The 23991-nt window shown below is 39.4% G+C and overlaps 1 protein-coding gene across 1 annotated transcript in view; it reads right to left on the minus strand.

The window, feature by feature from the left end:
- MMRN1 (multimerin 1) overlaps positions 1-19338 on the minus strand; it is a 39575-nt gene extending 20237 nt beyond the window's left edge. Inside the window, exons 1-3 of the mRNA XM_014889806.2 lie at positions 18827-19338; positions 6301-6420; positions 4514-4620 (exon numbers count right to left, since the gene is read on the minus strand). Coding sequence (XP_014745292.2) covers positions 4514-4620; positions 6301-6420; positions 18827-19338 — 739 coding nt within the window. The remainder of the gene's footprint in view (positions 1-4513; positions 4621-6300; positions 6421-18826) is intronic.
- Between the last annotated feature and the right edge of the window lie 4653 nt (positions 19339-23991).

Consider the following 23991-nt stretch of genomic DNA (forward strand, 5'->3'; position numbering starts at 1 on the left):
ATTGATACTCATTTTTATATACTTGCTCAGTTCATGAAACATTTTGAAGTCAATGTTCCAGGAGGAGCATATCTAAGCAATGCCACTTATGTGGCACTAATGTGATTTCCAGTCTTTAGTACAGTACAAGCAGAGTAACTTGGGTATGGTGACATTATTTTACACTTCAAATATTAAAATCTAGTTTAGCCATAATGTGAGTTTCCAGGGAAACGGATTAAAATGCTGAATCAAGAAATTCCGTGTTTCACATAGTTCATTTGAAGATAAACAGACTGCAATTAGGACAATATAAGGTATTTAAGTTGTAAGTTAGGGTGTTTAAAAGTTAGGATAGGAACTCAGGTGAAATTATCATATGGACCAATAGTTTGATAAAATATTTTGAAATTGCCTGATAAGAAATACAGAATCCTCAAATGGTTATAGTTTCAGCAGTTTCTGTTATCTTTCTGTGGCATGGTTATTGACAGAAGCTAAATTCTTGCAGTCAGCCCAATTCATTACGCAGGATTTATCAGTAGGTGTTGTGATGATACAATCTATGACAAGGGAGTGGGTTACTTGCCTGTGATAAAGACCAGCTGATCAATGTCCTGTTATTCTTTCATTTACTGGTCTTTCTGTTGCTCTAAATGCATTCACTGACACTCTTGGTGCTACAGACACTACATTTTTTTATATATATACTATCCACCTTATCTTTCATCCTCCCTAATAAATCAATTTCCTCACATTCTAAAATACTCAAACCCTTACAGTTTTATTCACTCTTAAAGTTCCAAGGATACATATTTCTCCCCGTGTGCTTGTTCTACAAATGCTTTAAAATTGTTCATGCAACACATAATGTTCAGGTAACATAATGGCTGTGAGACCCAGGACATAGAGCATCTCTGTCAGCAGCAAGGACTGGAGCCAGTGATGCACACACACACACAAACCTCACCCACAGACAGTCACATATCGTATACTTAATAAATCTCACCGTGCTACAGGAAAGGTACTTTGCAAGTAGCATTAGAAATTCCGGCTTTTCATTTGTGAAACAAATTCAGAGGAGTCGCTGGCAATAAAGCATCTCCTACATCATTCTTCCAGCGTGGCTCAGGCCTTTTCCAAAGGAATCACTCCAAGACATCATATGGTGATTACATCTATGTGCCCCTTATTCCCACAGCTGAGATTTCCCATTGTAGATGCTGGATAACAGCAGGTGTGATAGGAGCACCAGACCAAAAACCTAATACACATACTCTTTAGGGTAGAAATAGCCATCAAATTACTTACATTTGAGACCTTTTAAAAATTAGATATGTCATGCTCAGTTTAAGCCAAGAAAAAAAATTCAAATTAGACAACTAGACCCACCTTAGAGGTGCCATTTGCAATAAGAAAGCACCACAAACAAAACCAAAAAAGCAGAAATACAAAATCCTGAGCAATGAGTTCTTCCATTTGTATCAGAAAAAACAGGTAATGCATACAGAAATTTAACATTAGGTGTCTATCATCGAATATATTGGCCTAGATGTATAATTTATTGTCCCATGTATTTTTAAACACAGCACTCACAATCATTTCAGGGAATATTAAAAAAATGGAGATTGGGTCTTTTTGACTCAATGTATCTTTGATGAATCAGGAATGGCTGAAGGGTTTCCCAAAGGGGGGGTTAGGTAATTTCCTCCTGTTTCCCGTGTTTCAAGGCGAATTCCCACCTTTTCTGCGCGCCTAGGCTGGGACATGGCATGGCCATCTGCTGGAAGAATGTCATCACTGCCACGCCAGGGAATTCCGTGCTGACAGCGACTGCTGGCTCCAAACCATATAATTTGGTGTTCTGAATTTGCATGAGGGAGCCAGGATTTCATTACTACACACACACAGTTAAAATAAAGCTGTGTTTAGTGAAAGTGACATGTCATGAAGTCTCCAACTCAGAATTTAATTGTCTTCTTGTTTTAGTGGGTTTGCTCCCAGTTAAGCATTTGATATTCCCAGGTAAAAATGATGATGCTTTAATTGTTGAATTGTCCATACTGAGTTGTCTCGTTAGACTTCTAAGAAATTGTGTCTCCATTTTTTCATTCTTATAATTAAAAAAAAAAAAAAATTGCATTGTCCATGCTGGAATAGGATCCATGTCTTAGCCAATTTTGTCATGTGTTACCACAAAGGAGGTAAGGTTAGAAACAGTGATCTGAACACATCACTTGCATCTCTCTCACTACTGCACTGTTGCTGTAGGGGCAGGCACAACACACAAAAAGGCACACTATACTTCAAAAGACTAATATTCCGTTTATTACAACAGCTGGCTGCCTTTTATAGACACCAGAAAGTTTACACTTTCTTCATTGGTCACAATTAGTCAACATAATGTTGATTGGTGTAAAGCCATCTATGCCTCTGTTTTCCGTAACACTTTTCCAAAAATACTTTTCCCAGCTCAGGTTTTCTTTCCACTTACCTCCTTCTCTTCTTGGCCTCCAGGCCAGAGAATACTTCTCAAAACAAACCTCATTCATTAACCCTCTCTAAGCCACAGAGCAGCTGTGGGTCCTACTATACTGCACTACCTTGCGGAGCATCTGTAACCAAGCAGTTACAACGGGGCTACCAAATAAGACTTTCAGATGCCTGGTAATAACTACCAGGTGCTGGTGAGTGGTTCCTCCTGCCTAGACTACCAGACTGAAATAGTTACATATGACTTCACTCTGTCTGAGAGAGAAGTTAAACCAGAAGGCATTTTAAATTAGCATTTGCTGCAAGCAGCCCACATCACACTAACAGCGCTTTCCCAGGATCTAAAGGATTGTCAGGACACCCCAGCTCCCTTGGCACAGAAGCCCTTCAGTAACAGTTCTGTTGTCAAACAACACAGAGGCCAAGTGGGAGGCTCAGTGGCTCGGGAGAGCCTCACTCAGCACTTCCAGCATCTCTCCCTGCTGTTGTAGAGCACAGGAAGACAAGGCTATTGGGCTCCCAGCTGCTCAAGTTCATTAGCCGACATCCCTTCCTGGGAATTGAACAATACAGGCAGGCTTGTGCTGGTGGTCTGCTTCTCATGGGAGGCAGGATTCCAGAAGCAAGGAAGAAAAGCTTCTCTGACATAACACCTTTCATCCCAATCTCTTTAAGCACTTCTACAAGCATTAATTAATTAAATATCCCAGTGCCCCTGTGAGATAAGTGTCATCTCAATTTTCTAGATGGGTAAACTTGGTTATGCAGATTATAAGTGGCTTCCCCAAGTTATTCAGCAAGCCAGAAGAGGTTTGAAAATAGAACCCAGGAGATGTAACACCAGCTCCTGTAACACTTCACAGCACTTTCCTTTATTCTTATTTTTCACACAGATGCCACTACAAATTGAGTTATACAGCTTTTCTTCCTGGTCAATGTTTGCCTGTTGTTTTGGTGTCATTTGCATTTTCTAAACTGTGACCTCCCCCTTCTATACCATCCTTTACATTTTTTTATTCTATTTTTGCTAATGTCTGCTTTTCTCTGAAAGGAAACATTTATAACACTCGATCCATGCTCACTGGACAGCCTTGCTGACCAACCATGGTCTGTTATATCCGTTAATATCTGGCTCCACACCATGCTGTGCAGAGGATAATTTTGGGTCTGCCAAGGTTCTGGTTCTTTGGCACTGAAATTTCCCTCCTGGATGTGAACAATAGTGATTTTTCTTCATTCCTCTACATTAATTTTTAATCACAGCCCTTTACTTTACCACTGCTGATTGAATTCCCTATCACATCTAATAGCCTTTCTTGCAATATTCATTAATTTAAAACCTGTATGGTGATGCCATATCTAATTTTTCAAGGACTGCTTGCTTAAGGCCAGCAGCAAAGAAATAGCTATTATACAGATGTAAAACTACAATGTGATGCCACGTGTTTGATCACCAGGGCAAAGGTAAAAGGCTATTCTGTCAAAAAGGGCACAATTATACAGGGTTCATGTGTAATACCTAGAAAAATGTGGTCACTACTCAAATGAACAGCAGAAGAACTACAAAATTCAGAAAGGTAAAAAAAAGTTGATACATTGTTTTATGGCAAACAAAATACATTCTTAGAGCCTGAAACCAAAAGGCAAAAGAGTAACAGTGCTGTAGAGGAATATTACAGCAAGTATTCAATAGAGGACCTGGATTTAATATCCCCAGCACTGCAATATTCAATAACTAAAAGGTCAAAAGTAGAGACGCACTGAATGCAAACTCCATATTTTAGCAAAATGAAATATGGCAGGGGATTTTGTGAGCTTTATTCAGAGTGGAAGAAGTGAAGACTCTGCTTAGCTGCTCTGGAAATTCATGTGCAGGGAAGAGTCAACATCCCAAAGCATTTTAGTTTACTGTGCATTTTTTCTGGTTTTAAAGGAACAGAAAGCACTGCATTGGTTTTCGAGAGCCATTTGCTCACAGACCAAACTTGCATTGTTTTCTTTTGCTGAAGTGAATAGGCGAGACTCTTACAACTCTACTCACCTTTGGGTTGGCAGTTTTGCCCACTGTACCCAGGACAGCATTTCCACTCCAGTGATGTCACTATTTTATGTTTGATTCTGTAAGCCTGGTGTGTTGTTGTCTGGGACCTGTAAAATGAGAGCAATTTAAATCTATTTTAGTAACCCAAGAGGAGCTGTAAGATACCCCCATAACTTCATTATATTATCTCACTTGTCATGTCTATCCTTTCATTACTGCTCGAAATTCCAAGTGAATTCTAACCAGGGTTTGGTGTTTCATTAGCAATCACAGCTTCAATATTGCAGCCTCCAGATTATCTGCATGAATTTTAAAGAAACCTGATGTCTATTTAAATTTCTTCCCAGAATATCTTAATCAGGATTCAAATACTGCAATCTCTTACGGAAGACATTACAATTAACAACTAACTAAACTGAAAAAAGTGAGCCAAAACCACAATTGTCATATACCACTTTTCTTGGAAATTGGTAGAAAAATGAATTCACAATAAATTTACACCACATCAGCACATATTTAGTGGGCACTGGAAAGCTTCCCTTCTGATTATTTTTAACAAGATTATACAAACATTAATCCAATAAAGTGTGAAAAATGCCACTCTGGACTTCAAGGAAAGGAAGGCCTGGCTTAGTAATTGTGACGCCTCAGTTAATACTTTTACAGTATTCAACTGCAGAAGAAGCACTAATTTTATTTCTGCGTTCCAACTGATTCTGCATGTCCTGGCTACCCCACCACTTCTAAGTTTGTTAGCTTCACAGAGAAGTCAGTTTAGAATGAAGATGCTGGAGTAGGGCATACAGAATAAACTACAGCAACTCTCCTCGCCCTTTTAAGATGGTAAATACAAAGTTCAAATAAAAATAATATTACATGCTATTACTAGTTACTAAGCACTTCAAATAAAAATAATATTACATGCTATTACTAGTTACTAAGCACTAAACTAAGAACACCTAAAATCTTAGAAAATACGATGATGAAACAGTTACTGAATTGTTTTGTACACACAATCCCTGTATAAATAACTCCAGAAAAAGAGACAACTTTAAAGGCTGTCATACCAAAAAAATATCCTCCCAATGCATTAAAAATGCAGTTGATTGCATTTCAGAGTCACCAAATGCTAAGGAAGCTCTATTCCCAGTTTCAACTCAAAGCTTTAAGTGTGTTCTGCCATACCATCTAGAGGACAATTCTCAGAACAGTCAAACTGACTTTTAAGAGGCTTTTAAAATTTGTCCAGGGAAAAATACATTTACAATCTGCATTTTGTTGGTGCTCTTTCAGTTTGTCATTTTCCAAATTCATGCATTAAAATCCAATTTCACTTAGGACTGAAATCTAACATTCGGAGAATACAATGAGGCACCCAAACCACAAAGGACAATCTGAATGTTTAACCAATGTATTATTTACAAGTTCCACCCAGGCCAATTACTTCTCTAGGTTCGTTGCCTGACCAGAGCTGTGCCAGAAATAAGCACTCAGCAGAGAGATAATAACAAAAATATTTATGCCTCTCAGGGGAAGCGTTTTGCTTCAACAGAGCACAAGCTTGGAAAACTGCACAGAAAGGATTTTCCTCTCTACGTGTGCTTTAAAGCTTTGGGCTTGTGCATCTCTCTTTGACTCGAAGTCTTTGAACTGACTGGATGGTGCAAGAGTGAGGGTATGCTCCTTCATGCTTCTCTTTCAATTTTTAAAGTTATATTCACATTTATGGTGTATTTGGTTGTAATTAAAGTATTTGCAAATACACTTTTTTCCCCAGTTCTCCATACCTCTGAGCACAGGATCCAATTTGCCAAGTGCAAGGCTTTGCTCTGCCTGATGAGAAGGTTTCCAGGTTGTCCACCACAACTGTAGGTACGAGTCTAGTATGGACATAAGCACACCAGTTTCTGTAAAACAGAGAAGGTAAAGTGATTAAAAGTAAAATAACATTTTCCACCATATGATGATAGATGATACTTAATTGTGAAAGTCAAACCCATAATTTACAAATAGGAGTAAGTTACAAAAATTAAGTTTGTTTCACTCAAACTGCCAATGTTGTCTGGGCAATTACTCAGTCTTTGTGCTTCAGAAAGAAAACAGATAATCATTTCTCCATCTCTACATACATTCATATTGCAAATCTAAATTTTAATTTGCTAACATCTGTGGAGCTCCAGAAGCAAAGAACCTTTTCTAGACTGCAGTAATGACAGGTCTTAAAATACACCTGCATTTCAGGCTACAGAAACGGTTCATCCAGAATTCAAAGGATTGTTTAGTGAGGTTTTTAATCATCCACAGCTTTCTCTTTACAGACAGCCATTCTAGTGTTTCTCCCTTTCCCTGGCAATACTAAGTGAGTACAGGTATAATAATAATAAGTGCGTACATGTAGACTTTTTTTCCAGTGCACTGTGAGGTCAAAGCCACACACAGCAAACACATGCCATGGCTCCACACTTCCCTGTGCCTCTGGATGCCCATCCAGAGAAGGTAGTCACATAGAAAATGATCAAACTCTAGCTCACTGCAGCACAGGGGGCCAGAGCTGATGAGTGCAAGAACAGGCTTGCTGTTTTGGGGTTTTTTTAAAGGCTTCTAAGGAGGTTGCAAACAAATGCAAACTGTTAAATCAGATTTTGAAATTTGGCTACAGTAGAAAATAGAATTAAGTCAAAATTATCGTGTGAATAATGGCTCAGGACAGGTTTGTACGGGGAAATTATGCCACGGAGTTATTTTGGTATTCCTTGAATCAGAAGTAGACAGATAAACGTGTGATTTTCAGAGGCTTTTGGCAAGGTCACTCACCAAAAGATACGAGGGGGAGAGGGAAGCAATCTATTACACAGTAAGAAGATAGATGCTGTTATAAATAAATAAGGCATTAAATCAGAGATGAAAGACTAGTTTGCTTTTTCAAGAAGCAATTTATCAACACAATCCCACATTAATCTGTAATAGGCACTATATGCATTAGCTAGGGGGGAAGTAAGTAAATAAGGGGATGGCAGGGTTATATAGAATTTTACAAAATCCTTTGGTACAGTAAAAAGAAGCTGAACTTGAAGAATTGCAGAAGTCTCACGATACTGAATTTCCAGCTAAGTAGGTGTCAGAAAAGGGTCTTGTAATGCAGAATCAGTCACAAAGACTGGCTTATAGAGATAGTATCATTATATACAGAAGCTTTCATGGGGGAAAAAAATAATCTTGGAGTCATTGTTAATGGCTCTCTGAATAGGCCAATTTATTAGTTTGCCTTAACTAAGCTAGGTAATGAAATTCTTGAAATTATTAGGGAAGGACTAAAGAACAAACAGGAATCACTACTGTTTCAGTACATTAACTCTTTGTTGTTGTATTTGAGTTTATAGCCAGAGAATTCGAACAGAGAATTCAGGTTTGGTCCTACACCCTAAAGAGAGGTGGAAAAAAAGACAAATAGAAAAGCAGGGGGGATATGAAGGCATGACATTGATGATTCAGTTAGTCTTGTTACAATAAATGGGCATCAAAACAAAAGAGGTTTAAAACTAAAGAAGAAAAAAATGAAGGGTCAGGCAGTATTTCCACATCCGTAGACTGTGCTGAATTTGGAAGCCAAAAATGATTTTAAAAGGCAGTGAAACTACTTCATGAAAAAACCCCATGCCATTAGGGTATTATCAGTTTGGGATTTTTTAACAACCATTAAGTTGTAACTATAACCTCTGTCTCAGGAAGTCTCCCAGCTGCAGACTGGAAGGCATCATGAACAAAGTATTATTACATTTCTGCTGGTAGAACAAATGTCTATTTTGCCTAGTGCTGACTTTTTTCTTTCATCCTTAACTTAGTACAGCCTTTCTCAGGATCACGTTATCCCCTTGTCCACGCTGAAACATATTTAATTTTCGACTTGGTGAGTTAGTGACTAGACATTGTTTCAGTTGTAGGACTGGTGGAGCTGCAAAGACTTCCAAACAATATTTGCATATGAGAACTTAAAATTCATATTTCTGTGTTGTGTTTTGCCGCTAATATTTTCTTCCAGTTGTAGTAGTTCTGTTCATGTTTCATGATCCAGTCAGGGAATATACGTATTTACTCCAGAAATCATATCTTGCTATGGGCTCCTTACAGTGGAAATCAAAATACAATTAAGACCAGATTAGTTCCGTTTACTTAAGTGGCATTAATACAGATTTACAGTGCTTCAAACATGAACAACAGCACAAAACACAAAATAGTAACAGCATCTATCCTTAAGTGATTGTTTTTATTTACTGAGATGCTACCACTGTATGTACATTAAGCTCAGTAGTGCTGTACTTGGAAAATGATTACTGAGAAAAAAGCAGGATAAGCCAAAAAGATGCTAAAACTAACACATTTAACCTCACAATATGTCTACTGCCAATATTGCAGCACTCCCTTTCACAACACAAAGTTGTGTTGTGAGGAATAATGTACTTCATATAAAATGGGTTTTCATCGAGTGTCTTTGATCTGCTTTTCCTCACTCACTCTCCACTTACTTGAGAGTTTTCATTAAGATAGTATTTCTTCTTAATTAGGTATAAAAAGGCTGTGCTTTTTTGGATGTTCCCTTTATGTTCTCAGTCCTTAGTTACTGCCTTTTATCTACATGTATTAACTAAAGACTCTACAAATATTTGCTAAAAGTTAAATGCAGTTATGAAGCACAACCATTAAGATTAGGTACTCTGCTCACTTTCCCTGGGGAAGTCAGGAGCAGCTATATGCAAGTTTGAGACACATAAAATTGGCAAAAACAAGAAGAAATGTAAGTCTTTCAAGGTTTGCAGAGGAATAATGAAGCTACTTACCCACCTCAACAGGTGGGGCACATATGAGTCCTTCATAGCCTCCTGTACCACAGAAACTGACAGCAGCAACTAAATAATAATGATATTTGAGTTAAACCAGCAGCAGTAAGCCAGAGAGACAGAACTTGTAGCTGCTTCTCTTCCAGGACATCTCTGCAGCAGCAAGGGAGGACAGGCATCCTTTCTCGCTAAGGGGCGTGCGTGGAGGTTACAGGTGAGGTTGCTTAGGACCATCAAGGCTTGTTATCCTGCTCAGGCATGAAATCTCTTCCCTTTCACAGCTGTGGTGAGGGTTATGCAAATTCGAAACCCAAGATTAAAAACTGTATTTTTTTCCTCTGAAGTGCAGCATAGAGATAAAAAAAAAAAAATCTCTCAGCATATGAATGGGATACTAAATATTTCTTAACAGATGCAGGAAATGGTTCTGGGCCAGACTGACCCTGATCTATTCAGGAGGAGCTCTGACTAAGCATGGGGATTTGCTTATGATTTAAACTAAGTATAGAGAATATAAACATCTAAATTCCTAAATAACTCTCAGCAATTAACTGATGGCATATAAAGTCTGCTCAGAAAACCTCTGAAGCAATAATGCCATCTCTAGCTGTTGTGCAGTACCACACGTGCTTTCCTGTTCCACATTACATCTCTAGGGAGTGAGTGAGGAGCTAATGCTTCAGGCAGCTAAGCATCCCACCTTAGCAAATAAAAAAGGCAAATATAAGGGTCAGATTTTAAAATCTGCTCTACAGTGAGGCAGGGATGAGGTTAGAGATTTGGGCCTGTGGCTCCCTAGCCTAAACTTTACCCTTGCATGCAGATTTGACAGCTCTGACAGAGAAAAGGATTAAGCAGAAGATGCATAGCAATATTGTTATTGACAACCTGTTCTGCAGTGCACATGTTTGGGGTATACATTCTAATAACTGAGAGCCATTTTACATCTGAGCAAATGTGGTCAGTGAAAAAATAAAAGAATGGAAACAGGCATTTTAAAAATTGCAAAAGACATCAAAGCACTGGAATACAGATTTCAGTTAAAAAAACAAACAACCCTACCTCCTCTCCCCTCCAAGCCTTTAAAAAATCCACACTGTTGTTGTCGTAATTACTATTATTATTATTATTATTGTTATTATTATTTTATTTATTAGCAGTGTGTAGCTTTGAGGAACAGCTATTGGAACTTGCCCCGTTTGGACGTCTTCCAAAGGAAAAAATGTTACAGTACACCCCAAATGTTAAGGGCTATTCTTGCTTTTTAAAGATAGTCTGAACTCAGCCTCTGGTCTCTACCAAATATGTAACTATCTTGAGCAGATTGTTTCCATTTAAAATATTTAACTCATTCTTAATGTACATGAGTGCAATGTCTGAAGCTGTGGTTCTCACATGGCCCAGCAATCTTTGATCAGGCTAAATTGGAGGAAATATTCACAGCAAAAGAGCCCCTGGTGTGACTCATAATTAGGTTTACGCTACCAATGAAATAAGCTCATTAAGAGAAGTTAAGAATGTAAATATAATTTTGAAATCAAATTGTCTGAAAAAATGTAGATTTGGAAATAGAAGATGAAGCGTGGCGGAAGAACTATGACAGGCTGTGTTAATGCAAAGGCAGAACAGAAGACAAGTGATTTGCATAACAGGACTTTAAACCTGAAAATCCTCTTTACCCTCCCTGGAATAATTTATTCCACATCATCAACACAGGCTTCTAACATGCAGATTTTGTTGAGAGCTGGAGGAGCCTAGTGTCTCTTTTGCATTGAGGTTGATTTCAATCAGGAAAGCTGTGTTTAAAAACAAAACAAAATCCTCACAACATACAACAGAAATCCAGCCTGGAAAAAGCAGTACAAGTCCCCACCTGGCACCAAGCCCAAGTGACATATTTCATCCTCCTCTCGCCTGGCCAGGAGCACGCACTGGTGGCAATGTGTGGGAGAGTCCTCAGGCCTTTGAAGCAGCCTCCTTGATGTGGTATTTGCTGCGGTATTTCCAGCTTAAATCGAGCTATTTCCAGCCCAGCTCTGCGCTCAGCGAGCTTTGGCTGTACCCAAATGGGACACCCCACCCTCGGGGTGGGGATGCACCTTCACCAGGGAGCCAGGGCACGGTAGGAAGAGCAGCATTTGCTTCTGCTGCAACCTGTGAGCACGTTTTGCTGGGCAGCCTTGGCAGCCAGAGCTCTGGAATTCATTCCCAATTCCAAGTCCTGAGCAGGTGATTGGCTCCGGACCCATCAGTGGCACCCAGGCGCTTCCCTTAAGCCTGTCTTCAGCTTTTGGGATCCCTGCCCGCTGTTTCGGGGGACACTCGAGAACCCTTAAACTCGTCTTTGCGCTGTTAAGCCCTGTCCTAAGCGGCGGTGAGCCGGGCTCAGGCTCGGCAGTGCCGGGCGCGACTGGCAGGTGGCGGCCACAGCCCGCGGAGGGGCCGGAGCTGCGACACCCGGGGATGCTCAAAAGCCAAGCAGAGTCTGCACCAGCCCTTTTAGGGTCCCTACAGTCCCCCTTCCACAGCACATTTCCCATGTAAAACCTTCTCTGTGCTCATTGCCGAGGAAAAAAGCGAACCTCACAAAGACTGCCCTTCCGTGATTGATTCCGCTTGCTTGTAATCGCTGATCCTTGTGAGTGGTCCTAAAGCCACGCCACAGGAACAGCAGTGCCAGTCGGACCACAAAGAGTACAGAATCAGTTATACCCCCTTCAAATCGTATCTGAAAATGAGTGATTTTTGTCTGTGGGTAAATTAGATTACCCGGCTTTTAATAGAAATGCTATTGAATCAGCCCAGCTGAACATCTCTGAATCAGAAAAATGAGATTACTGTGTTGCTGACGGAATACAAAAGGACCCAGAGCTGGAGCTGTTGTCAAAGTCCGTGCCCAGCTTGGTGGTTGTGCCTCACTCATGTTGCATGCAGCTTATTTGTATTTCACAGCGTAGTTAATGAAATACTCATCTTGATTCTACAACAGTTTTAATTTTACATTATCCTTTATGTCTGAGCAAAGGGGATGTAGAAAGATGCTACAAGCATCTAGAGCCAGGAGATGCTGGCTTTTCAATTTGCTTCAAACAATCTGCCAAGTCTGGATGAGGAGAAATAATGTTGATTGACACAGTGTAAACACTCAGATGATAAGGATAGCAAGCACCCTCACAAGGTTTTTTTTTGCTATTGCATGGGAGACTGGTTTTAGCAACTTCCTTTGAATTCCACTAGGTGACCACAGAGACCTCTCACTGTGATATGGTAACTTCTACATCTTTAAGTGAATGTCGGTCATCTTTCAAAAATATAAGATCTATGTCAAAGAGAAATTATAAGCTTGAACCGAAACCAGTTAATTCTTTAGGTTCAGTGCCTAGCTTCCTTTGCTCTGAAATGTATGACTCTCATCTGCAATAAAAATTCAGTACTCACTAGGGACTGACCATAAACAAATCAAATTGGAAAATATGTTTTACAAGGTGGCTGGAATGGAAGAAAGTAAAAAGTGCATGTGACATGTGATAAAAAATAGTATGTGGTAGTAAAATATGTTATCGGATATGTTTTTATCCCTGAGAAACAGCTGACTTGTTGACACTGACTGGAGCATTAGGTGTCAAAGATTTGTTTAATTTTTTTTCAGGACTTAGTGTCCTGACATTTTGTCCTGTCTATTACAAAACACAGATTCTGCTCTCGTCATTCATATCCGTTTATTTGTATTACAGTGCTGAAGACTTGGACTGCGAACAGCCACTTTGCTTCAGCTGAATTTTTATTTACTGTTTGTCCTCCCTTCTGCTGCAAAAATTAATTCACCATTTTCACTTATCTAGCATTTCACCAATCTGTTTTAGCATTTTAAATGTTCTCTTGTTGCAAATCAGATCACCTCTTTGATACATGATTTTCCACTCCATGTTCAGAGGCTTTAACACAATCAAACTTTTCCAGATAGAGTTTAGACTTTGGAGAAGATATCCATTAATCTCAAATCTTTGGGAATTATCCAGTAAAACACATCTGAAAGTGCAGAAAAACTGCTCTTTAAAGAGGTCTGAATTCTGCCTTTTTTACTTTTGGAATATAAATTTATTTCCCATCTTTTAACTGACCCAGAGTACAAAATTCATTAAGGTAGTTTTGGTCTAGTTTACTGTCAATGCTTTTCAGGTAACCTTCAATGGTATTGGTTTTCACTGCTTTTGTGATCTACAGAATAGGAGATTGCAATACGTCAGTGATGGCTTCTCCACTTTGAGAAGTACTAACTAAAAAATAAGATCCATTACAGTTTCAGGGGTGAATTTGTCCTTGTTTATAGTGTTGTTTTGGGCAGCTTCTCTTTTCTTGTTTCCCTTCATTAAATGATTAAAAGCCTTGCCAGTTTCTTTGTATCTGATTTGCCACTTAATCATACAGATACATATCTTTATGCTGTCACTGTTTGATCTTATGGAGCTCTTGAACAGAAAGGACCTGAGCCAAAGTCCATGAAATTCAAGGTGATTTTTTTCCCACAGGCTTTTCCTTATGACCAATGGTGTTGCTTACCAGGAATGTGATACAGAATAGATGCTCTGTATCAGATTTGGCAGAAAAATTGACATTTGAAACACTTGCATTCTCTATCTGGCAATACAGATAATGCCTTTGGAAAACATCCGGGGACACCTTGCTGCTGTCCTCTCCTTGCCAAGTCTATTCCAGAATTAGGGTCAGTTCTCTAAAATGTTAATTATAAACAGATTTGTAAGAATGCCTATTTCCTGCGCATACCTGAGCAGATGTTTCTATTGTACCCTAAATGAAATGCCACAAAGAGTTGACCTTTTGCAGTGTCTAGGAGGTAAATCCTAACACTCTGTCCAGTTTGGTACAGTAATCCTAATCTATTCAGGGGGGTGAAGGGATATTGCAGGGATGGAAAACTTCCTAATCCTTGCTGTTCCCATGGCAGATGAAATAAAGAACAAGAGCAAGATAAACATGATAATTAGTGCAATCGTTAGTGTAATGAGACAAAGAGAAACCTTCCTTACCATCCTGAAAAAAAAATCAGAAATCATCTGTATAGTGGTGCCTTATCTGACCACAGAAAAACTAAACAACAAGACTCTGAGGAGACTAAGTACTTTGTGAGAGTCTCAAAAACAACTTTGGTGGAGTGATTTTTTTCCCCAGTGCTATGTTTCCTGTCCTGCTGAGAACAGTCTGTCATGACTACCAGCCATCATTTGGGACTGCTATGGGAGTAGCACCAAGCTTAGCATGTGTAGGAAAATTGGATTGTGAGCTTACAGCCAAGCCTCAGAAATACATTCAAAGTGCTGCTGGATGAGAGTGACTTATTGCAATGATCTTCTGCATAGCTGTAGTACAACATTCTGGGGACAAAGATTGTCAAACACACCGTGACACAGCCACCAAGGCAGCCTCAGGCCTGTGTAAGAGCTTCTTCCTTCCAAGTCATAGTGAATACACTAGTGAATACACCTAGTGAGGCAGAAACCTAAGCCATGTGTGATTATTTTTTGTAAATGCACTGTGATGCAAATCTTAGGAAATCGATTCAAGAATTGTTCTTTCTGCTCCATTAAAAAGTGACATGATGAAAAGAGACTGTGAACCTTGCATTAACTAGGCAGTTAAATCACGTTTCTATGTGTCTCATGCATCTGAACCATCTGCTGATCTTAACCATTCATTTTAATTTGTCAGTACACTAGATTTCTACCAAGCTGATAGAGGCAAAAGCAATTTCCAGGGAGAAATGCAGACGTCTGGTTGTGAGAAAGAAATATTTCAGCACTCCTATCACATGTGACAGCTAAGCAAATCTGTCCCTGGTGCTGACTCTATTACACCCTTCTGTGCTTGGTAATAAAATACTGCCACCTCACCACTACCCAAGGTAATGGGAGAGGAAGTCTATAAAGACCCTCAGTGGCTTCAAGATAACTGGAAAAAGTGTAATATACACATTATAAGAAAAAAAGAGTAATGCACAGCCACTCAGCAACGTGGGGATACTATGCTTAATTTACAGCCTGAATGGAAATCTCATGTATTCAGGAGCTACCTTGGATAGTAATTAATAAGATCAGGTTCAGAATGAAAAGATGAGTGTGCTTGTCTCAGGACTCCACCTGAGACTTACTCCATTGCACCACTGCTGCTTAAGCTGCTTTACATAGTGAAATACTGCAATTGTCTCTCTCCACAGGCTGAAAAACATATATCTCAAATGAACTCAGTTGAAAATAATGTATCATAAATTTTCTTCTTTCACACCAAATTGATACTCAAATTTATGTCGCTGGATGTTGGAGAAATTCTCTCATTCTAGGTTTCCATTATTTCTTTATTCATTGATATGGATCACATAAAACTTTGAAGATAGGTAGAAATAAAAAAATAAGGAAAAATGCATATTTGTAGGGACATTAAGTTTCACATTTCAGAACATAAGTCAAATTCATTACTAGGAGTGAAGAAATTAATTTTCCTTCAGCTCAGGCCATTCCAGATGTGCTTCCTATGAAGTTTTCTTATCCTCATGAAAGCTTGGATGCAGACCCTGCCTGAAGGGAGGATACCTCACCACAGAGAACACTCTTCTGAAATGGTTTGAGAGTAGACAGCAACAAATTATATTCTCCTGTACCTATTCTAAGGTTAATTATAAAATTATTCCAATGTGAAGGGATAGGATTTAATTGCATTTCTGTGCCAGTGAAGAAGAAGGAAGCGATTAGTGTTTTTAGAGAAAAGGATATGCCTGATATTCAGCCCTTGCAATACCCCATCAGGATGTGATAGAGAGGTCCAACCTAGTTCTAGGATAAGGTATGGGTGTATAATATTGTCCCCACATAACCTAGGGTAGCAATAGCAAGGGAATTATCTTTGTAATTAAGCCATTAAGGCACTCCTTCAGAAAGGGGTATTTGGGTAATTAAGTTTGTACAATGGACACATACTGTACCTTGTGGACAATCTGACAGCCTTGCAGATGCTCTAAGAGAGTGTATGTATTGGCATTTTTAAAATTATAAATATGTTTAAAAATAAATGCTCATTCTTGTCTGTTTTCCTTTCTCCTGTCTCTCATGGATCTCTCTATTGTTCCTTCTATATAGAGCCTCCTAACATCAGCATCTCTGCACATATGTTAGCACAATGGGCTGCCATAAAGAATTACAGAGTCATGCAGTTCCTACAAGGTCGCTCAAAAATTCAGGTTGGAGTACAGACTATAAGCAAAGAGATGCTTTAATTCAAAGCAAATTCAAAAAGCAAATTGTTCTTCCAAATTTCCTCAGAGACAATACACTTTACAGCTGTGGAATCTGCTGTTGAGTTAGGCTGTGCTCAGACTTCAAATGAGTAAAACCTTGAAGAAAGCTGTGTCTTTATTGGAATTCTTCCAGTATCTTTTTCACTTTATTTGTGATAAATATTAAAAAAAAAAAGAGAAAGTATATGGTAAAATTATTCAGGGCGTAGTTGATGGCACCTACACTTAATAAATAAAAATTTTTGTCTCCTTATGCATATTTTCTCAGCAGTAGCTTTTCAGGTGTTTCACAGCAGTGACTGGTAACAGTGAGCACCCTAAACTAGGCATTTTCTCATGTCTTTGCTGAAAAAAATGAGTAACAAGCAAGTTTATTATTCATCCAGGTCTAATCCATAAGGAAAGGAAGAACAGTGGAGTGACTAAGGTCAGAGTCCAGGTCATGGCAGAAGTGGAAGGAAAGTTCATAACACCACATCTGATTGCAAAAACACTCTTATACAGTGGGAAGCCTTGTAGCACAAGAATCTTACCATGAGAAAGACTGAGCCACACCTAAAACTGTAGATATTTGCTAGAGAGGCAGAGGCTATGTAGCTCAGCAGCTGGAGCAAGAGAGTAGGGATTCAGCATTCAGCTTTATGCTGGGGTTCTGTGCTGCTACACATTCCTGTAAATTTGATATGCAGTCCTGGCTTTATTGCTAACTGGCTCAGTGGAGTCCAATGTACATGTTGCACAGTAGGTTGCTCCTTGACCACGCATGAAATTAAGTGCTGGCAAATATAAGATTTGCTCCTTTTGCCTCTCTGCAGTTGCAACCATGAGTCATGATGATAAATAAAATATGTGACCATCTTCACCAGAGACTAATTTTTTGCTTCTTGTATTTATATCTCATGCAAAAGGTAGAAAGAATACCTGCTGATTCACAGAGTTTTGCTGAAGATTAATTTAATTGGAATACTGTTCTTGAAGAAAGCTGTGAAAGCTAAAGACCAAGGTTAGCATGTATTAGGATTTATTTCAATGGAGATGTAGCTATCAGCACTCATGTAAAAAGAGACTCCATTTAACTCAGGTGAATTCAGATGACTTTCAGAACTTATGCTAGGAAAGCTGTCTGGGAAACACAGCACCTTTACTGGGCTCTCTCTTCCCAGCAGAGGCAAAGGACTCCATTCCTATGGGTCCTTATACATTATTTCCCTTATGCATCATCCAAAACATGCTCAGGTCAACTGGAATATTTTATTTCACTTGAAAGAACATTAACTCCCAGCTACACACAGCAAGATAATTGTCAGAGTGATGATTTATTCTCCTTTCCACGAATTTGGATGCTACCATAAAGTACCATTAAATGAAGAAATCTATATTCTGAAAGCCCACTCTCCACAAATACTATGGAAAACAACCAATCCTTTGTGTCTTTAATTTTCTACCAGTATCTGGTTATATATCAGCAATTAAGGGAAACTTGCAATATTTGCAAAGTCAATGTTAATATCCCCATTGAGAGCTGAAGACACTGGGGAACAAAGAAGAGAATTGAGTGTTCCAGAACTATAAAACTAGACAGTACAGTTTGATATACGCTATTATGCACAACTATTGTGTATTAAGTTATAGAGCTCTGAATGCACATTCACCTATAACATCACTTTTCATAAGTTTTTATCACAAAATAGGATGTTTCAAATTGTCAGACATTGATGCATTTTGTACATTTAATTGCTTGCATTTTCAATTTAGTGGAGAAGTTTACAAACACAGTATTTTTTAACAGATTCAAAATGAAATAGTGCATTTGCAATTTCTTTTATCCACAAGCAAAGAAAGAAGAAGAAAAATATCAACAGTAATTTACTGTGCATAAAACAGGGGGCTATCTATTGTAGTCCTTTCCTACCCATATATGATAATGACTTCCCTGTTGATTTTGAGATAACCACCCTAAGGAATAAAACATTGCAGCATTTACTCTGTTAGAAATGTTACGATGGTTTTGCCTGAGTACATGCTGCCGGTTTGGTCCCTTGCTTGTTTTAGATGGTCTTTTTTAAGGTCAAAAAATAATTTCACTGAAATTGCTGGTACTTTTGCCAATTATGTCACTGGAAACAGGAAAATAAGCAGTACATAGGAGACAAGAAAAAATACGTAGCTTACTTTCCTCTGGTAGTTTCAAAGCCGGATGCTTTGGAGTTGGCATCCTGCTGGCTCCTGGTGCTGCGAGAGGACTGCTTGACAGATCTGTTCCCTGTGGCTGCATCCAGGCTTGTAGTGACCCCTGGAAGGAGAGGGATCTCTCTAGTAGTGCTTTGTAGGGTTGCCCCTTTGCTGCTAGATGAGCCTCCCATCTTGTCTCTGCCAGAGTCACCGTGTCCATTTGGCTGACTTGCAGGGGTAGATATTGCAGGACTGGAAGTTTTCTTCTCTGCTGTCATTCCCAGTGTCTCGCCTGAAGATGCAAGAGGAGATCCCTGTGAGGCACTTGCTTTGGCAGCTTGGATTTCAGAAAGGAGTGACCCCCTAATGGTGGTCAAAGATGGAGTCGAGTCTGAGTGACTTGTCTGGGTTTCATCGCCTTGCCCTGTGGTCCAGAGTTTTCCTAGAGGGTTAAATCCAGTGCTGCCCCTGTGTAAGTGCAACAGGAGCACCAAGAAAATGATCTCTTTCATTCTGATGGTTTGTAAACGCTCTAAGTTATCTCACATTTATTTCCTAAACAAGCAATCCTGTAGTTTCTCCCTCCTGGGCTGCTGCTCAGATAGTGAGCCTACCCAGAGGATGCCCTGAAAGGCTTTATTTCTGTAGAAAGGAAACAGGTTTTGGTGTTTCAAAACTGACTGAGGAAGCCTGGTTTCCTGTTTCTGTGGATCCCTCTGCAACCTGTGACCCCTTGGAGAGCAGGATCCTGGCAGCTTATGTGGGAAGAAAAAAAGAAGTCTGCAGAAGGCACAGGATAAAGATTAATGGCGTGATAAAAATGTGGAAAAATATGTCCTATGAAGTCATCCTGAGGGATAAAACCTGAAATTATTAGATAATTTTCCTTTCACATGTGCATGTACGGACAAATTACTTATCACATGTGCACTTTGGATGGTTCAAAGTTATGACCTTGTTATTGGAAAAAGAATTGGCAGAACTGGTGTGCTACACAAAGCTGAACATTTTCTGTGTCTTCTCTTTTTTCTCTGAACATTTAAGCAGACTGCTGCTAACAGAGCAGAGATAAGGAAGAGGTTCACGCTGTATCCACCACTGATCTCCATGCCTAGAAATATTCAAGCTTGACTAAAAACTCAAAGACAAGACCCTGAGCAATATGATCTCAGCCCTGCTTAGAGTTGGGTTTTGGACCAGATGATCTTTGGATGTCCTTTCCAGTCTACATCACTCTATGAAATTATGCTTGGTAGCTGCAAGGTATAACACTGCAGCCAGGAAAGTAGATGAAAGCTTTCCTCCTCTTCTGACATTCTCCAGCTCTCTGAGAGTAAGGGTGCTTAGTTTCTTATTGAAGGAAAAGAAAGGGGAAAAAGTAACTCTTGAAGAAATCACATAGAGAAATACAACATGAAATTTTAAAGTGGGCACAAAGCAGCAACAGAATAGACCTGTCAGGAACCATATAGATCTGAGAGACCACTGCACACCAGTTCAAAAAGCCTCTGGCCACTGACATAAGTGCTTTACTAAGGACTATGGACAAGACAACCCTGAAAGCAAGCTCACACACCTGCAAACAGAACAGCACCTTCTGAGTGTACTTTATGTTATTTGAGGATCACCTTTCTCGAAAGTAAATGCGAAATCCCCATTCCATAGAAATCTGATGACTAACGGGGACAGAGCGGAAAAGCTGGTAAATTACTTGCATATCTTTTCAGAAAATACTTTCAAAAAAACCCCAAAACCAAATCAATAAATCCAAGAACAAAACACCAAATATGAAGGATAAACCACGAGTTCTTGTTGCAGTCAAATAAATCTCTCTGATGATTGATCCTGTTTAGAAGATTTGGATAACAGTGCCCTGCTTTCAGTTTCCAGGTGAAAAAGTTTAGGTGTGCTAAAGGGTTGGGGTTTCACTCTCTTATGGTTTATTTTTTCTGTTTTATTGTCTTGGAAAGCACGGGCTTCTACTGTGTAAGTAAATCAGATGCAATTTTATGATACAACACACTAGAAAAGATATGCAGTCGTGCTTTCTTTTGGAGACTTTTCCCCCTCTTTTTTTTCTTATTCACAGTGAAATCTGTACATGACCTTTGAATGTAGGACACAGGAGACAATCTAATGAGCAATTTAATTTAGAGACTAACACAAGCAATTTCATGTGAGTGCTTATCTTTTTGAGCTTTATATTTGAGGTTTTGAATTAGTACCTGAATTAGCATTTGGAATCCCATATTTTTTAGAAATCCCAAGACAAAATCAAAGGTAAATTAGTGTTGACTGTATTTGCAACTTAAACATAAGCTGACTTTAAAAAAAATTACAGCAGCTACATACTGTGTTTATTTATGCAATAAGAGTGCCTAATAGCAAAAAACCACCTTGGATTCTGCTTTGAGTCACTCCATTTCAAGTGTTAATTCTGCCTCTAAATTCAGAGAAGCGACTGCAGATTTCCACTGGTGCAGAGAAAAGTAATGCAGAAGAGTCTGGCTTTTGGTGGTTGGTAGATTTCACTAAAAGAGTGTTTATTTCCCTGTCTGAATACTCAAAAATGAAAATCTATCATTAATATTGCTTCATCAACACATGCCTGGGCTTTAGATTAAAAGATAAAATTGTTTGAAGGCTGTTTTTATTTAGCAAAACAATCTTGGCACTGAAAGAAACTCATGATATCCATTTTCAGATTGTTGTATGCTGGATCTGAATCCCAAGCTCGTTATAAGTTTTATTTCAGCATTAGTTCACATCCAAGTGCTGCTTGTCTTGGTGCAAACTGAACCCAGGAAAAGGTCAGCACTTGGATGCATTTGGTGAAACTCGGGTAGAATTAGATTCAAAATTATTCTGAAAACTCCCACTCAACATGCTGCCCACTCCTGTAAGCATAAATCCATAGGTGCCACATTTTTTGCATTTGTCGTGTATTCATGTTACTGAAATCCCTGCATGTTGGGCTGGCCTCATGGGCTTTTCTTGGAAATTTAAAAAGTTGATCTTGGAGCAGAAGCTGGATCTCAAGTTTCCAATCCGTATTAAGTGTCCATATCAGAGTCTACACTCATGCTGAACATGATATTCTTTCACTCAATGAGTTTTAACTCTACAAGTATTGGTACATTCAGCAGAAGTCGTGGAGAGTCTCTTGTCTCCAGTGAGAGCACAAGATGGTAAAAGAAGCAGTTTTCTGGGAGATGGAAATGATATGTGAAGTTGCAAATGCACTCCTGGGGGAGTCATTTAAGTCACCAGATTACATTATATAAAAGAACAGTACCCTTCTGCTCACAGAAGAGTTATCCCTGTTCTGCACTGCAGGAGAACACTATTTATTTTCAGGGTCACAGCTGTGGTCCTTCAGACAAGGCGACTGCCTTACTGATGCTTGAGTGAGCTGACCAGAGACTCTGATTTTAGAAACACTTTTATATTTTACCTCTGCTAATGCCACACACTCAACACTGTGATTCAGACAAATCCCTGAACATCTCATTGCATAACCTGAGCCACCTTCATGAACATTCAACTCTCCCCAAGCACTGTAAGGAGAGCATCAGGTTTGCTCTCCCCTAAGTTACAAGACTGCATAACCACTTGACAAAGTTATTGTTGATCCTCCAGATTATTTAATATCTTCAATAAGATCACCGTGGCTACACAGCCACAGCCCACCAGCCTCACTCTTCAGGCTTTACCAGTAGAAAACATATTCCCAGTCTTAGGCAGAATGGTCCCAATCCATAGGGATTAGTCACCCCAGAACTATTCAGGCCAAGGACTGCACAGCCAGATCATCTCCTCTACCTCCGCTGGGAGCTACAACAACTATAAAACACTGCTCATTGAATGGGCTCTCTGTCTGCTTAGCACCTGGAGTCACAAGTGATAGTTTCTATGCAAGTGTTAACCCCAGCCAGGAAACAAGCCCCATGCAGCCATTCACTCAATCCTTCACCAGTAGCATCAGGAAGACAATCAGAAAGGCAAAAGGTAGAAAAGTCATGCTTTGAGATACAGACAGTTCACTAGGAAAAGTAAAAGCCATACATGTAAGCAAAGCAAACCAAGGAATTAATTCAGTGTTTCCCATGGGCATGCCAGTGTTCAGCCATTCCCCATGACAGCAGGGCCCCATCTCATGTAATGGTTACTTGGGAAAACAAATCAAATGCTATTACTCCAAACATCCCCCCCATCATCCCTTCCTCCTTCCTCCCCACCCTTAATACACTGAGCATAATACCACATAGTGTGGAATAGCCCTTTGGTCATTTTGGGGTCAACTGTCCCAGCTGTGGCTCCTCATAACCTCCACAAGCCCCAAAATTCCCTGCCAGTGTGGCAACATGGAAACCAGAAAAGGCCTTAGCTCTGTGCAAGCCCTGCTCAGCAATAACACACACATCTCTGTATTATCAGCCCTGTGTTCAGCACAAATACAAACCAGAGCCCTATACCAGCCGCTGGGAAGAATTTTAACTCTACCTCAACCAAAACCAGAATAGTGAGAAAGATGTTATTGAACAGCTCTTTATTCCACTAGTGTGCTTACTGCTGGGAGAATTTTGCTTTCCCTTGCTTCACATCAAACACACTTGTATTTGACATAAATTCTCACATTTCCTGCAGTGCCTCTTGGTACCAGCTGAATGGTCCAGTGAAAGAGTCACTTTGCTTTCCTATCTCATATACAGATGCACAGGGCAGCACATAAGACAGGAAAATAGGTACCTCAGGATAAGGAAGAAGAAATCACTTCTGCAGTCACTCTGTAATGATTCGGAAGAGTCTTATCAGGTTATGAAGAGCTCTAAATACCTCTATATCGAAAGAGAAGGTATATTTTTCTTGTCATAATGTTTCCTCTATAAGGTTCAAAAGTATACTGAAGACTCCGGAGCAATACCCATACTTATTTTTCGGTTGAGTTTTAATCTTAGGTTTATTTTTTTTAAGAGCTCATATCCAATGTGTATGGCTGGTTAGCATGAATTAAAAGCATACATTACAAAATATGTAATCAGATTTAAGGTGGCCACATCTTACCAATTAAAGCCACTGTATACTTAGAAAAAAGTATTTCTCTACGTCTATCCAGGAAGTTCAAACTTTACATCTAAAATAGGATTCCATAAATCAGTAAGATT

Source organism: Sturnus vulgaris, chromosome 4 (assembly GCF_052056855.1).
Source record: "Sturnus vulgaris isolate bStuVul1 chromosome 4, bStuVul1.hap1, whole genome shotgun sequence".
NCBI classification, from domain to species: Eukaryota; Metazoa; Chordata; class Aves; order Passeriformes; family Sturnidae; genus Sturnus; species Sturnus vulgaris.